Source organism: Amblyomma americanum, chromosome 5, assembly GCF_052857255.1.
Source record: "Amblyomma americanum isolate KBUSLIRL-KWMA chromosome 5, ASM5285725v1, whole genome shotgun sequence".
Lineage (NCBI taxonomy): Eukaryota > Metazoa > Arthropoda > Arachnida > Ixodida > Ixodidae > Amblyomma > Amblyomma americanum.
In genome coordinates this window covers 138,814,153-138,831,280 of record NC_135501.1, presented here as the reverse complement: position 1 = coordinate 138,831,280, position 17,128 = coordinate 138,814,153, and the positions used below count along the sequence as shown (strand labels likewise).

At 48.6% G+C, this 17,128-nt stretch overlaps 1 protein-coding gene across 1 annotated transcript; it reads left to right on the top strand.

The window, feature by feature from the left end:
* Positions 1 to 6,949: 6,949 nt before the first annotated feature.
* LOC144135079 (ipis-1-like) lies at positions 6,950 to 16,914 on the top strand. Its single transcript, XM_077667835.1, has 5 exons — positions 6,950 to 7,209; positions 8,797 to 9,028; positions 10,824 to 11,013; positions 13,792 to 14,007; positions 16,304 to 16,914. Exons 1-5 carry the CDS (start codon positions 6,986 to 6,988, stop codon positions 16,876 to 16,878), a joined length of 1,437 nt encoding a protein of 478 aa, XP_077523961.1. The 5' UTR covers positions 6,950 to 6,985; the 3' UTR covers positions 16,879 to 16,914.
* Positions 16,915 to 17,128: the final 214 nt, after the last annotated feature.

Sequence of the window (17,128 nt, the reverse complement as noted above, 5' to 3'; positions counted from 1 at the left end):
TGCTGCGGGAACGGGCCTCACGCCGAGCTTGGAGGGCCGGCCTTGAACAGAGTAGGCCGATGACTAAACATGCCCGCATCGACCACGGGGCCTGAAGGCGCGGGCCTCGGCCGGGCTCGGTCCTCGAAGTGAAGCCCGTGCAGGGCTCTATTAGGCACCGTGACAGCAACCAGCCGCACCGTTGTTGTTGTTGTTGTTGTTGTTGTTGTTGTTGTTGTTGTTGTTGTTGTTGTTGTTGTTGTTGTTGTTGTTGTTGTTGTTGTTGTTGTTGTTGTTGTTGTTGTTGTTGTTGTTGTTGTTGTTGTTGTTGTTGTTGTTGTTGTTGTTGTTGTTGTTGTTGTTGTTGTTGTTGTTGTTGTTGCTGCTGTTGTTGTTGTTGTTGTCGTCGTCGTCGTCGTCGTCGTCGTCGTCGTCGTTCTTGTTGCTGCTGTTGTTGCCTTGGTCACATGGCACATACTCACGACGGGAGATTGGCCAGGGTTCAGTGGGGAGACCACATAGAAAAGGATAAACTGGACTCAAGCTAATGATTGTGCCTTGGGTGAAATTTCAGAGTAATTTAAAAGAAAAAGAAGAAACAAAATATCGGGAGAGAATATCTGAGAACTAAATAATTAAACATATGGAAATACCCAGACGCTCTTTTGAATGCGTAAATTTGCGAAACAATTACCAAGGGAACCTGCCGGTAGCTGTTATATAATTGTGGAGGTATTCGCTAACTTGATGCAATGCAAAACCCCTCGCGCTCGCGCCGAAAGAGAGGAGGAGAGGAACCGACAAGGTGAGACCCAACTTTGTAATGGGAATTTCTAGGTGTGCTCTCCTCTGATGTGCAAACCTCCGGCAAGAAAGTAAGAAATGCTCCAAGGTCTCTACTTCACCACAAGCCGCACAAAAGTTTGTGGGACTGAACCCGCATCTACATAAGATTTAAACGGGGAATCCTGCACCACATGAGTGTCATCGCTACCTCACACTGCCGGGTTTTACACGCACGAGTCTTCCATGGGTACATGAGATGTCGGTAGTCGACAGTAGAGAGTAAGGAATCGTTGCACGCGGCGGTTATAAGCTGAAAACGCTAAAATCGAGTCATTCCGAAAAGAACAAGATTAGGGACGCTACAGGCAACTGGTGCATTCAGAGGTGATTTTGCCAAAAAGTCAGCTACTTCGTTTTGTAAAGTACCGCAGTGGCCTGGTTCCAAACGAAGCGCACCTCTTTCACCGCACCGTTTCAACCACGAGCCGCCTTTAGAGCGTGCTTCACTGAGCAGCAACTAAGTTAAAAGACAAAGCCAACTTTACAAAATAAACGAAATGCAAATGGATAAAATTGTTTAGTGCACCAAGCACTAACAAACGAAGGATACGAGCCCTAAACTGAATTTTTCTCTGTAAGAGAGCCCGGCTGGCTTGCTCCATTTAATGCACTGCAAGAACAGTTTGCACTGTTCTAAGCCAATGGGTGAGGGTCCTTGCCTAGTTTCTTATAACAGTGCAAACAGTTCTTGCAGTGCATTAAATGAAGCAAGTCAGCCCTCTTAGAGAGAAAAATGCAGGTTAGGGCTCGTATCCTACGCTTGCTAGTGTTTGGTTGAGTAAACCATTTTGTCCATTTACTTTCCGATATTTTTTTTGTTAAGTGCGATTTCCTTTTAATTTTGTTGCCTCTTAGTGAAGCAAAAGGCGGACGTAGTAGAAACGGTGCGGCTGGTTATTATTATTATTAATTGGTTTTGGGGGGAAAGGAAATGACGCAGTATCTGTCTCATATATCGTTGGACACCTGAACCGCGCCGTAAGGGAAGGGATAAAGGAGGGAGTGTAAGAGGGAAGGAAGAGAGGTGCCGTAGTGGAGGGCTCCGGAATAATTTCGACCACCTGAGGATCTTTAACGTGCACTGATATCGCACAGCACACGAGCGCCTTAGCGTTTTGCCTCCATAAAAACGCAGCCGCCGCAATTGTTCATGTTTTCTATAAACCGCGTTTTTCTCTGTAAGAGGTCTGGCTTGCTTCATTTAGTGCACTGCAAGAACTGTTTGCACTGTTCTAATCCTATAAGCTCGTACCTTGCTGCGTGGTCTTTGAGCGAGTTCTTTGGGCAGGCCATTTTCAGTGTGTTGGTGGGTTGCTTTTGCCCGATCTGCGTCAAGTCGTGGCATGCGGTTTCTCCAATTTTGCCGAAGGCGACCGTCTCTAAGAGTTTCCTAATGCAGAAATACACGGCGTGTCCCCTGTGATATAGGGTTAGAAATTTTCATCATTTTTAACTGTGCCCGTAGAAACGCATGAATTGCTAACATAACCAAAAAAGGCCGTTCGAAACATATTTATCCAAGCGAGATGAAATTTTCAGCTCCTAGAGATGCAGGTGTCACCACTTCGCGCACTTTCGCGTGCGCTCCCAGACACCCTTAGAGCGTGTGGGGGAAGCGGCCTCGGTCACAGAGCAGATGCCCTCGACTCGGCGTGGCAAACTCAGCCGGAGACCAGCTACCAAGTGACAAGGGGTTGGTCGTTTGGTGCCCAGCTTTCGCCGGTCGCAAGCCAGAGAATGGGTCGGAGCCAAAGGTTCACAGAACAAAACAAAGTTTATACAGCTGAGAGACGATACAAAGGATTTCACTATCACATCGTACGGGCAGATACGAAGTGATTCACAAATACCATGCAACGCGTGCAAAGTAACACTTGAGAGAGATAACAATTCAACAAAATCTTTGCACCTAAAGTGCACTAACGCAGGGACAGACAAATAAACAAAACACGATTTGTTCAACGGCCACTGCGACAGTCCGAAGACCTGAGGAGCACGACGGGGCCCATCCGCAGACTGGCGCACGTTGTCTCGCTGGTCAGGGCTGGGCGAGTGGTGTTCTCCCGGGAGTCGAGCGGGCGCGCTCCTCGGAAGCTTGAACGGCGGCTCGGGCTAACAGCAGGCGGTTGCAGCCCCTCATTTATAGGCGCAGTCCACGTCTGTTTTTTCTTCGCGCCAAGGCAGGCGCGCACATTGACGCGGTTTCAACTGCACAAGCTCCTTCTCCTTCTCGCGCCGGGCGCGCAACCCCGTTGGTCTAGCGCGGAAACCACCTTCGAGAAATTTCCGTGTCCTTCTTCCGATGCGAAGACGCCGGCACGATAGCGAAGTGGAGAGGGTATCACTTTAGCGCAGTCAAGGTCACGCCCTCTCCGTCGACGATGAGTAGAAACTACCCAGACATACTAGAGAAATCGACGCCACGCGCGGTCATGTGTACTTTGGCGCCGCGCCGGCGAGATGAGTGGAAAGGGCAGCAACACGCGCAAAGTTACGCGCTCTCCGGGGTTCCTTCCCCGCTGTTTTTTTTTTGTTTTATTTTCCAGCGTGCGGGCGCGATTGCTTACGCGCAGCGCCGTTTTTCGAAGATGCGCCGAATTTTGTGACAGCAGGACGCCTGCTGAAAGATAAATTGATGCGAAAGCTAACTATAACGACAAAAACTGGCTGAAATGTACATAGTTATTATGTTCCATTGACAGGTTATGGAGAAATTTTGACTTTTCTTTTAATTACTGTGCGAGCCTGCGTACTGGCAAAAAAATTTATTGTTATTACACAACCACAAGTCATCAAAATTCGCCAAAATAAATTATGCTTCCATCAACTTTTTGACAACAGATCTCCCAGATTTTTATCAATTCCGCACTGAAAGGAAAACAAGTAATGAAATCCTCGAAGCTCATAACTGTTATGCGACATTATCAATGCTTAGGTATTGCTAGGTTGAAGGGCGCTTCACGGGAATGCCGGGAAACGCGAACTCCGCATTTTGCAAACTCAATACGTGTCAAATCGTAAGCGTGGTTTTGTGACGGAATTCTAGCTTGTCAGGTGATTCAGGCTATTGTGCATCGTATAAAATACTAAAGCGCCAAAAAAATTGTATTCCTGCGCATGGAGCCCTTAGGCAATGGGGGAATTCTATAAGGGGATTTATTTAAAGGGGGTGCGAAACACCGCTTGAACGGATGCCGGTTACGCTTCAGATGGATTCTTTATGTCACACAGATGCTGACTCAAAAATAATTAGGAGAATCGATGCATAGGAACAGGAGTTATTAATGAAAAATTTTCAAAATACAAGCAAAAAATGCTGCCCTCAACTCGATTTTCGCGCAGCTTCCCATTCCCATTTCACTCTCCCAATGACGACACTCAGGGCGACCAATCAAAACCGCCTATCTTAGCATGTGGCGGAAGTTCGCACTCCATGGTTGCCTGTTCTCTGTAACTCGTTCAAGCCAAGGCTGGCAGCGCCGTTTGCATGGTTACAACAGCCATGTGAACGCCTAGCTGACCCAGCGATGCTTCACCGTCATATCGACGGCGCAAAAGGGAACACTGATCAGTGACGTTCCCTTACTTATGGATCCGAACTCCAGCGCGAGATACTGCGATATCTTGCCTGCGCAAGATATCAGACACATTTGCATAGCGCGTACCGCTACTGCTTACCGCCAACCATCGCCCGTCGCTCCTAGCGCGCTGGTTGGCCACGGCGAGCAAGGAGCGCGCGCTGTTGACGGGAACGTGGCGCCATCTGGCGCCACCGCCCGGTGATTCTCCACAAGCTGACGATGCATCGCCTGCTAAGTGTGAAACGAACACATCCTTCCTTGGGACCGAAACGAACGCTTATAGAGTGCAATGGCTCGATCGGATCGATTCCGCAAAGCCGCTCTCAGATACATAGAGATTAGCCATAAGTGTTTAGTGCTAGGTCGTAGGATGTTTACAGAGAGGCGCAAAGTCCTTCGATACAAAAAGTAGCCAGTGTCTCTGGTGGCGTATTTTTGTTTTACTTGATTTACAGTGCTTTTATCTAGGGTAAACAAGTTGGTTTTGTTAATGTAATATAAAACACAAAAACTTGACAAAACGTATCTCTATTTATTAACCCAATTTGCAGTATATTTACTGTTTGTCTCATGATCAAGCTCGCACTAAGTGATTTCATATCCGCTTATAAAAACCGCCACTGTATGGTGACACCGTCAGCGCCAAGAATTTGTTTTTGCGAGCTAATTAAAATATTAAAAACCACAGTATACGCGGTACGACCTATGCTAATAGCATTACTATAACTCATTTTATGCAACAACAAGCGAAACAATGCACTGAAAATGTGTTCCGGGGCCCTTTTAAGGCTTACTTCCATACATACTTGAATTTCCGGGGTTGAATCCACAATTTTGTTCGGTCGCCAGCCGAGTCAAATACCGAGTTCGCATTCTCCGACAATATTCCTGCGGTGTCTTCACGGTTGTAGCTGAAAATTGGTTTTCAGGAAAAGAAATGGCGCAGTAACTGTCTCACTTATCTCGGTGAACACCCGACCCGCTCCATAAAGAAGGGGTAAAGGCGGGAGTGAAAGAAGAAAGGATGAAAGAGGTGACGTAGTGGACGGCTCCAGAATAATTTCTACCACTTTGGGATCTTTAACATGGACGGACGTCGCACAGCATACGGGCGCTTTTTTGTGTTTCGCGCCTTTTTGCGGTTCTTCTAGGCAGTTGTATGAAGCTTTATGCTGGCAGGTGCACGTGGGAGCGCTGTACCAGATGAGGTGCCAGTTTTCACCCTGCCTGCGCCCGTTCATCATTGCTGTACCTTTGATTCACTACTTGAATTCCAGCAATAAACCGGATGACGCTTTGGCTTTTCCTATGAGGTTTTTAATGACAAGCATTTATAATACTTCTGAGCAGAATACTTCCCAACTGCGAGTATATCAGGTACAGGGACTAGCCAGTAATGCAGTTTTTGCTGAAAGCCGACACCATTAATTCCCATAGCTGCAGGTGTAAGAGGTACTTGAGGATGGGCATTAACAGGCGCCAGAGAAGTGTTCTGAACATTTGTTATAAGGAGGTATATACATATTACAACGGCAGCTTCTGCAGAAGCCCAGCTACCCTATCGTTATACAAGTATTCCCCCAAGTTGATCGAGCATATTACTGGAAAAAACACCTAAGGGTCGAGATAATATATTGGCGTTTATGAAAGCTCTCCCTACAAGAGCTCAAGTGGTCTTTATCGAAGCTTTTTCTTTCCTTCTCCATATAGTCTGTCTCCTTCCATTTCATCAGTATTCTGCGACCGCTGTTAAGGCCATACTTCCCGGTTCTAACGCGTCGCTGAGGTGGATGTCTTTGACGTAACACCGAGCCTCGTTGATTGGTCGGCATGCAGTGACGACATGCACCACGCCACGATGAGCGGTCCAGGTACAGTGAGTCACGGGTGACAATGCGGTGACGTCAAGCCCACTCTATCAGAGGAGAAGACAAGCAATAATGAATGGACAACATTATACTCCCCACCGCAAACAACTGTGCTGAATCTCGAGTTACACAGTGGTAACCGTACTGGGAGTCCTCTTTTTATCAGGCCCACCCGGATAACACTGCACCTTACTCAGGCCACGATGGACGTCTGGAAAGTGCTGATGGTCGGCCTCATAAATGTGTCGCATTTGATATTTGACCACAACTACATGGCCCTCGTTGCGAAAATGTCTCTGAGAGTTTATAGACTGTCTATAGACTTTTGTCTATAACGTCTATAGTCTATCTACAGATAAACTTTATAGACTAGTCTATAGGCGATACAAGTCTCACAGTCTACAGATTAGATATTTCATTTTTTGTATTCATAGTCTACAGGATCAGCATCCTGTAGACTATGAATACAAAAAAGGAAATATCTACAGAAAGGCAATAGAGTCTATAAACAGTTTATAGACAGCTTATAGACCATGTTTACAAGGGACTAACTTCCTGTATCAATAATTACTCTGCTCCTTGTAAGTGCGCCGATTTTGCGAGATCCAGTGGGTACGAAGCCCTCCAGGAACCATGCAGTGACGAGGAAGAAGTCGTGCCTTCCGCGAAGCCAGGAGGTGCCACGGCTTGCCCCCAGATCAACAGGAGACCATGAAAGGCAGCAAGAAAGACCGCTCCCGGGCGAAGGTGCCGAGGTCCTCAGTGCAGCTCACGTCTTCCCACCTGCGACCGGAAGACACGGGCGCCGAAGGAGCCCCGAGACCCGGGCGGAAGGCGTGCGTCGACGAAGAGTCCGGCCGCACGACGTCGCTGTCCGAGGCCGAGACGTCATCAGCCGCTCGCGACCAGGACGCCACGCATCGCGGAGTAGAAGAGTGGGTACAGCGCTGCGTACTTATAAAGCAACTTTCGCGCACAATTTCTGACCCCATACCTCCCACGTTGCTCCTATTTTATCCCTGTTGTACATGTCTTGCACAGACCTAAAAAGAGTAGCACTTCCCTCGGAAAGGAAGATGGCAGGACTTCATGTGACCTCGATGTCGTACTGCTTTATCATCGCGGGAAAAAAATTACTCCCAGATCTCTTCTTCCTTGTGGACGAACGACACCCCATGAAAGCGCTCGTTCCAGTGCCCTAATGGTTCAAGCTCACGTCGTCAGTGTAACCCCACAGGATCCAGTCTACAGGGCGTCCATTTTAGTTTATTCTCATTCACCAGGAGGTGAAAGCAGGAATTTTGACTCATGACATACTACGGCGACGATGTTAGCACCAGAGCAAGTCCTGCATATACATATCGTTATACAATAGCTCTTCATTGGAGAGGGAGGTTTTAAAGCACGGGAAAGAGCGTAAACTGTCTCCATTTGTGTCGACACCTCGGCGCCTAAATTACACCTCGGCCAAGTTACAATCGGCCTTCACTGTTCATGGCGCCCACAGGTGGAACACATAATAAGGTGCCACTTTTATTGCGGTTTCTTTATCACCACCATGATTTCGTCGTAAAGAAGTTTACTCTTTGCGAGTACAACAAAATCGAAATGTTCTACACATTATTTCTCTGCTTTTTTTACCTAATTTCTCTGGGGTGACATCGTTAGTAAGCATACCTGCTCTGGCTTGCTGCTTCACTGCATAGCACGAGGTCGTTGGATTAATTCTCGGACGCGACGACCAGATTTTCGTGTAAGCATAATACGAACACATCCCTGTCGTGCAATTTTAGAGAACGGTAAAGAACCCCCAAATGGTCTATACAAATCTGAAGCCGTCCACTAGAATTTATTCTATAATGTAATCTACGGTGTTGCTCAGGCAGGTGGAAACAATTTACAACACTCTTGACCCTTACATCCAGCGCTCATCATTTTTATTCAGAAATTTTATTTTTTTAGTTTATATAGTTTATGCAGGCCTCAAGAAATACAATTAGTCTGGTTTGTAGCAGAAATCCTCAATGGTAATTATTTTGGGGGCATGAGCAAATTTTGTCAAAAAGGACACAACGGTAGGAAACTGCAACATCGAAGCACCCAGCTTCGTTTATTAATTGCTCGAGACCAGGTATCTACACTGTTTGTTTTTAAACGTTGCAAACGACTCTGTAATCGCTGAAAACAAAAGCAAAATATTACGGGTGACAAAACCAGCACGCATGAAAATGGAGGAGGAAATCCTTCAGTAGGCGCACTGGTTTTGAAGTGTATTGTTTACTTCGCTTCCCTATTGACCCAAAAGAGCGCCCTGTTAGATACAAACTACACTTAATTTGAAACGAATAAGTCAATGCTAGCTGCTGCACACCCCCAGAAAAAGCTCTCAATTTGCAACGTGCACAATTGTGCACAAAGCGCTTGCCAGGATGAAAGCACACCAAGGAGTTCCCCGTGATCACTGAACACGCGTTTCGGGGTCCCTTTGACTGAAATGTTAGCATCCAGGACCTCTTGTGCAGGCCGCTGCCGGACGAGACCGGCATCCACGGCGCCATGCTGCAGTTCGCGGTCGACGTGTACCAGGAGCTGAGCGCAGCCGTGGTGGCCCAAGGCGGAACGGCCAACGTGGTCTTCTCTCCGCTCGCCCTGCAGACCACGCTGGCCCTGATGCTGACCCTGGCCGAGGGCCGCACCGCCGAGCAGATTGCGAGCGTCCTGCACCTCCACTGCTGCTCGAACGAAGACTTCCAGGTGGGCAGCTACGCACTTCTGCCAACAGCTCAGGGTACGGAAGGGGCACTCTGTCGTAGACATTCTTAGATGTGCACCAAAATGAGCATGCCCGGGGAGATAGTAATTGAAAGAAATTAGGTGAGCGCATATCTCTCGTCATGCGACTAGCGTTTTTAATCAGACAGCATAACTTTGGCAGTTTTGTTCAGTGGAATTCATGGCAGCACTGTCCTCTTGTTCTCTATGTTTTGGAAGGATGCGTCTACGTAGACACGCAGTACTCCCTCCTGCATGTAAGCAAAAAGGAACTAGAAAAATAAATACAGGAGAGAAACGAGACGGGTCTTAAGTCCGTCAGTTCAATTAATAAAAATTCAGGTAGTCTATGATCGAATGAAATCGGAGGCGACAAAGCGAAGTGAGTTAGTTACAGTAACTGTTTGAGCTATGTTGTTGAAAGCCAGCACAACTGTTCACAATTTTTTGCCCTCTAAGGCGCGTGCTAAGTTCAGTTAACATGGAGAAAATAAAGGCCCCACTGAAATAACTCACGTTAGTATTTCACTGAGATCACTAACATCTGAATCGCTCATTTGCGTCAGCTACTGCTCTGTTTCGCCCATGGTCGCTAGCAGACATGCAGCCTTAGCGTAACGGTGGTAGCTACTAGCGTTAAAGACCATTACAAGGGACGAGTACCTCTCAAGGCAGCCTGTGGTGCCTGATTTGAATTCGGTCGCCTCTACCCCTTCTTTGTGTTGCACGAAGCCTATTGCGAAAGATACAAAAATTTACCCGCATCGCCTGCGCACCGCTTCTATTCTGCACGCCGAAGTTGCTGCACAACATTCAATGTGCTCGTCACGTCTGTTCACGAACTGTACCGTCGTGGGTGACTTGTAGCACATCTTTCCACTGCACCCGCATTTTCGCGACAGGCGTGAAACACTGCTGCGAAACCTGTGAGGGTGGGTTGTGCCACTAGACAGCATCTCGCAAGTAGTGTACCGTGAGAGATCAGGAACTGAAAAGGATAAGGAAGCTAAGCTCTGTGGCGTTTTTAGAGGCCAGTGGTCTCTTAGGCCAGCGCCAGGAGTTGCAATTATGTTTTAAAATTTCATTCAATTTCCCTACTGTGCAAGCATAATTCGAATCACGTTATCCTCTTAACCGCTGCTGTTCATTCCACTCAGCTCATTGTGCTTAGGGGCGATGGCGCCTAACTCGCACCCCAGGTTCTCGCCTGGTTACCACCGGCTACAGCTTGGCAAGTAAGCCACCCAGTGGGCAGAGGAGCTGTAACGCAGTGGCACAAGGCAGGCGCTATGGCAGATGTTGCCATCGGTGGCGCTTGGGTTGGGCTGTGAGCCAAGTTGCTCTTCCCAATCAGCCTCTCACGATTAAATGGGCTACCGGCTGACACGGTGGACAAGGTGAGCAGCCTGCCACATAGCCGGCTTCAGACGGACAGACAAACACACAACGCCCTAATGCGGGGAATGGCCACTATAAGCGCTAGCGCACCAAAAAACGGCGGAAAACGCAGGACAAATAAGAATTACACGGCACACCACGTTGGCTATGAACCGATTCTTCTATTCCGCCAGCCGCGATCCGCATCAGTTGAAAGAATCATTTAGAAGCCAGCGCCCTGTGTCGTCTACTTCTTTGTCCTACGTTTTGTGCTTTTTTTTCTGTGATTATCCAACTTCCCAAGACTGTGAAGCATGGGCGGAGCTCGTGCCGACGTGTTTAGTTTAAGGCTCACCCCGGCTGCATCTTATGGCACTCCCTAATAGGCATGCACGCGCAGGCGTACATGCGTCGCCGCACCTCCAAGCTCACCGGCCTGGCGGGGAACCTCGGCTACTTCTGCCTCAACAACAAGACGCGCCTGATCACCGGCGGATGCATAGCGGCTCCTGACTCGGCCGACGGAGTCCGCCTCAGCGAGGCGCTTGAATCGCTGAGAGTAGAGCACCACGGCGCCGATTTCGTCCAGGGTATGCACCCGTTTACTACGGTGTAACCGCAGTACTCCCAGGGGTGATTACTCCCTGTAATCACCCCGAACCTCTGGAGTACAGCAGTTTTGTAGCGATAGCTACATTACGGCAGCATTTCGAGCCTCCAGCGTGGTGGTGGCACGTGACCGTGGCGGCGGCACGCGGTTGGTCACGTGACCAGCCACGTGGTGCGGAGCAGCGCCGCACCGGCGAAACCGAGCTGCCATAGCTGTGCACATGCGCATTGTCAAGTGGGACGAAGATGAAGAAGGAACGCCCAGCGAAACAGAGCGGCGAAAGTCTGAATTCACCGGTGTTGCGCTCCCACGTGCTTTTTCTTTTTATTAACTGCGTTCAGGTGAATAGCCACCCGATTCTTGGCCGATCCCCCCGTGTGGGTATGTGCCATCTTTTGATAGGCTAACCACAACAACAACAAGTCTGACTTTGCAATTCAACTGAGCAAGTTCCACTCGGCCAGCTGTGGCTATCGCGTCACTCCAGGTTTGACCAGAGCTAAACCACCGCCAATTTTTTTTTCAGCTGCGAAGTTTAGAGTGAGAGCTGTATGGGCTCCGTGCGCTGGTATGGTGGCGCCAGCAGCGACCACATCGCCAGCGCCGCCTCGTGGCACTCGACGCGTTAACCGGACGCTCAGTCACGGCCGGTCTCTCGAAGGGAGAGCGCGCGCGCCCCCCTTGAGACTGGCCGTGGTGGCCCTGCGCCGCATAGCAGATGCGCACTGACCGCGATGCCATTCTAAGTCAACGCCTTCTTCTCTGCGCATTTCAACGCATTGAAAGCCTTGACGCCACCAATGCTGCATTTCGTTTCAATTGCTTTCAGGTTGGGCTGATCACTCATTCAATGCAACCATGATTGTGTTGCAGTCCCGACGGCACTGCAATATCTGGCAGCGCAGTTGAGCTTATTGAGATTAATTAAGTACATTTACAGTTTGAGAAACAAGGCTCTGATCCAAATAATGAAATCAGCTATGTAATTTACATCCTCTGTGACATCGGCTATGTGAATGGTCGGCTAGAAATGCGAAAAACGCAAGCTTACTACACATATACATCAGATGATATTGCTCTACATCCTGCAGAATCGACACTTCTTTAATTTGTGTATTCCTCTCAGAGAAGCATAGCTCTAAGCATACAAAAAGACGATGTGTTTCTTGCTAAGTATCTTCCACAGGACTTTCATTTCAGGAATTTCATGAAGACACCAATTATATGAAATATTTTGGCCGTATTTTTCTTTTGGTAAATGCTTACCTCTAGAAACGCCGCCGCGGTGGCTCAGTGATTATGGTGCTCAGCTGCTGACCCAAATGACTCGTGTTCGATGCTGGTTGATTCTAGAGGCCCGCGTACTGCGCGATGTCAGTGCACGTTAATGAACTCAAAGTGGTTGCAATTATCTGGAACCTCCTACTATGGCGCCCCTTATAGTCTTCGTTGCATTGGGATGATAAAGCTAAATTGAAATCAAAAGATTAATTCCCGAAATTAAGGGTTTAGTGATGTTGTGAAATCCAAGAAATATAGATATAGAGAAATTTGAACCACTCTCTATTTTTCTTTTTATTCGTCTAGAACAGGATTTGAGATCTCATAAATGCAACAAATAAAGATACAAAATTTTAAACCACTGAAGGAAATAAAATGATGCAAATAAATACACAAAGGCTTAGGTGAAACAATGTGAAAAACGACATAAGCACTCTCAGAAGTACGACGTCGCTCCTACTGCATACACACACACACGAAAAAAAAAACTAGTAACAAAATTGACACGCTGAACCACAGATGAGCATAACAAACGAAGACTTAAACTTCAGATGATAGCTCCAAGAACTTCACCGTAGACCATTTCCTGTGACTGACCGAACGCATTCCTTCGCTCTACATAAAGACATAAAGCAGCTCCTACCAATGATGTCACGTTCGAAACAGCCCAGTCAATGTATACCCTTTCCCAGTTCACTCTCATGAATTTAATTCCACAGTGCACTCATTTCCAGCATACCATCTGTGCATGAGCGAGCATGTACGATGTCCAAGAAAACCGTTTAAATATATTCGGTACTTTGACTGCAGTGCTTTTATAGCTGTTATGACATTGAGTAAACACAGCAGTAGGTAGAGCACCCATATATATCCAAGTTTGTTTTCGCCTTCGGAAGAAACGCCTCACCGCTCGCCTCGCTCACTGCAAACTGAACCAGAGAGCTGCGTTGGCTGCGTCCGCCTTTCGCCACCGCTGTTAACCAGGTGGCGCCACTCGCGTGCGCCAAACTGCAGCGCACGGAGCCCATAGCTTAGCCGCGTGGCTGCGCATTGGTGGATGCTCAGTAGTTCTTGCCTTGTTAGGTACTACACAGTGGCGGCACTCGTCAGGAGTACGTAGTCTTTCTATACCACTGGCGCCGAATCGCAGTTGTATTTTGTTGGTGCCGACCATCAGTTGTCTCACGCAGCTAAATGTTTCTACATCTTGAACAGAGGGGGAGATGTTGGACATCAACGACCAGGAGCTCGAAAAAAAATGCCAGCTATGCCAGCGCTGCGACGAGCCTGCGGTGCGGTTCATGGTTCCGTGGACTTATGAGTTTTTTTTCATGTTGTGCGCTGCGGCCTTGTGCTGGGAACGTGTTTCTCAAATTAACTAATTGCCGCCGCTTTCCGCGTTAACTACGCGTAAGAACTATGTGGTCGTTGACACCGACTTCATCTACTAGTGATGTCACTACTCGCTGATTTGCAGACGGCGAGGCCGTTCGCCAACGCACCAACGAGTGGCTACACGTGATGACGGCGTTCGAATGTGAGCGAGCGATATCAGAGGGCGCTGTGGACGCCCGTACGTCACTCATGGTGGCCAGCGTGACCTCGCTGCGGGCCGCCGACTGGAAGTGGAAGTTCCGCCTCAGGGACAGCGTCACGGGAGTCTTCTACAATACCTCTGGAGAAACCAAACAGGGTACTCGCTGCTGTTGTCCTTGTTCAAAACCTTAACCTTTTGAGCATGCTTCACGTGCGTCACCCCCCCCCCCCTGTATAAATGTGTCCAGTTCGCGCCTTCAGTAAAAGTTAGCGCAACATAAAACAATCACGTGAAAAAAAGACAGGTGGACGCACTACCTACAACAGTCTCCTCAAGACTGACCCTGCACGAGCCCCCACCGCAGGCCTTTATAATGAAGCGGCAAACCACACCCAGTTCCACACCCCATTGACCGTCCATGCTCTCTTAACCTTTCATCTAAGCAGCGCCCCATTTGGCCAATGTATGTCATACCACATGTGAGTGGTATCTCATCCCCTCGTTGCAGTCCACATACCTACGGGTATATTTAGTCCCGCAAGTTTGGTCTCTTTTCTGTGTATTTATACGAGGACACAACGTGGCCAACTTACAGGCAGCCGGAAAAGCTACCGGAAACTTGTACTTCGAGGCTAGTTTTTTCATGTATGCGCCCTCATTACCTGTATTCCTTGCCTGTGAAACTGCATTGCCTGTACTGTATTGTCTGTATTAGTTTACCTGTATTACTTGCCCACATTTGGCACGTGCTCTGTATGGTTCATAGTTACCTGTGCCTCAGCCCTGGCCAAGTAGAATGGTCCAGGTTTCTGTGAAGTTGAATCATTTTGTTTGGTCAACAGGTGACCTCAGTTTTTGGTCACGATACACGAAGATGACGTCATGTACGCAGGAGGTCTCCTATGCAACCGTCATTCTAAGAATGGCGCAGGTGGTCACAGAGTGGGCGCACTTGGTGACGCTGGCAACGGATCACCACAGTTTGTGGCTCATATGAAGCTGCTGAATAGCACGAAACCAAAACTGAACTAGAGCACACAACGACACGAGCGCTTAATCTAGTAGTTATGAACAACCGGCGCTCCCAACAAGCATAAATTCATATGGATTGTCGGAGCGTATCTAGTGCGTCAGAGACTTGCGAGCCTAAGTGCTTACCACCTGAGCATGGAGCAAACAAAACTATGGGGGCGCTTAACCACATTACGCGTAGGCAATGCAATGGCATTAGAACCAGCGAATTTCATGACAAGACCTTAACACCGGTTTGTGTCTTGAGGGTTCTAATGCTATCGCGTTAAAGCTTTTGTAGGAAGAGGTACGTCATGCGGCCGTCCTCCTCAAGCCAAGGCATCTTGAAGCTGGTCCTTTTCTTTATTTTCCCTGTCCGGGCGCGTCAAAGTCAGTCCCACGTGAAGGCCAAGGCCCGATCCTAGTCAGTAGAAAGCGCCTCGCCACGTGGGGCCAATTTTTTTTCTAATATTATATGTTATAGCATAGAAGGCTCACCAGAGCAAAAAGCCAGCGGCGATTGACAGGCGTCGTATACTAAAATCCTGATTGGCTGGCGGCTGGTGACGTCATCAGTGATGTCATCATACCAGCTGAAGTCCACTGGCTGGGGGAAATTGACGCCACCAGTCCTTAAGTGACGTCACAAGACCAGGTTTGTCTGTGTGAATCCTGTGGCAAGTGGTGTACGGGAAAAGCTCGGGACCCCACAAGCCCGGCTAGTCACTCTCGGCAGAGGCATCAACACCTTGGAATGCTCTCGCATTGTCAATGCATAAAGTACGTAGGTGTCCTAGCGTTTTCTTTCACTACGCTTCAAAACTGTCACTTGGCGCTCCTTGCTTAACTGGTTGACAGTGGTAATCGGAGCTGGTTTGTTAATTTGCAGCAGTGCAAAGCGCTGGCGTTGTACGTTTATTCGTTCTCGACTGTTGCGCTGATTTTTCCATTGGTGCCTCCCGAGTTTTCTTTCCTCCATGCTCCCGATTTTGGTAAGGCGCCCTTTGACATTACAGTGGTCTCTTTGTTCCCTTTCGTGTCTTCAGCTGCAACTGGAACGGGTCGTAACAGATTTCGGTAAGACTGACTTGTTTCTCACACCCTGCTGTGATCTATATACTCAACCTCATAAAGAAAGGAAAAGTTAATTTTCATCGCACTGACGGCATTTTCAGATTTACGAGCTTTGAAAATTTGCATATCTGCGGTGACTGAAGAATGTACAGGAGCAAAGACTATTCCTCTGGATGCACGGTATCGTGATCAAAACGTACAGCGCGTAAAACCGTATGGAAAGGGATCTCACAAACGCACTTTTTCACTTATCGAACGGTGCAGTGTGAAGCTACGCTGTTTACATCAGGCAAGGCTGTTAACAGGCGTCAGTGCTGTCACGTTAAAAGCGTTGCTCTGCGCTCTCCCTCTCCGCGTGTGAAAACAGTGACCATGATGTGCCAGCGCGGCCGATTTCCCACCGGCGACTTTGCCGAAGACCTGAACGCCACAGCTCTAGAACTTCGATACCGGCGCTACAAGAAGTCTATGGTCTTCATACTCCCGCGCGAGCGCGATGGCCTAGCCGCTCTGGAGAAGGCCCTAACGGGACCCAAGCTCCGGAGTTGCCTGGAACGGCTCGAAGACCGAGGATGCGTCGAGGTCACTCTGCCCAAGTTCGGCGTCAAGCAGGCCTTGGACCTCAGGAATGTCCTGCCACGGATGGGTGTCGTGGACGTGTTCGTTCGGGGACGGGCAAACCTGCCGGGCTTAGTGACGCACGTCGAAGCTCTAGACGCTCTTACCTCCTCCAGCAGCGTCGGCTGTCCGCACCTGTCCCTGGCCATTCACTGCGCTTTCGCGCAGACAAGGGAGAGGGGGCACAAGCTTGGTACGTGGGCTGAGCCAGCTCGCTCCAAGTTCACTGTGGACCACCCGTTCATGTTCGTGGTCCTTAGCAGAGCCCCGGAAGCTGTTCTGCTTATCGGCTCCGTGAGGGATGTACGCCTTCCCTACATATGAAACGGAAGCATTAGTTATCCACACGTTAGCTCGCTTTCTGACAGTTTGTATCCGAAGATTCAGTGTATAGGGCTGAAGCCCACAAATTTCGTGCTTTGTATTGTTCAGAACACGGTGTTTGATGGCTGCTTTCTAAAAACGATGAGTAATAAAAGTTGGTTTCGAGTCTGTTCAATAGATGTGCACTTAATGATTGCAGTCTTAACCTGGAATGGGATGCCCTGCTTACGACGCTGTCTCACTGTCTATC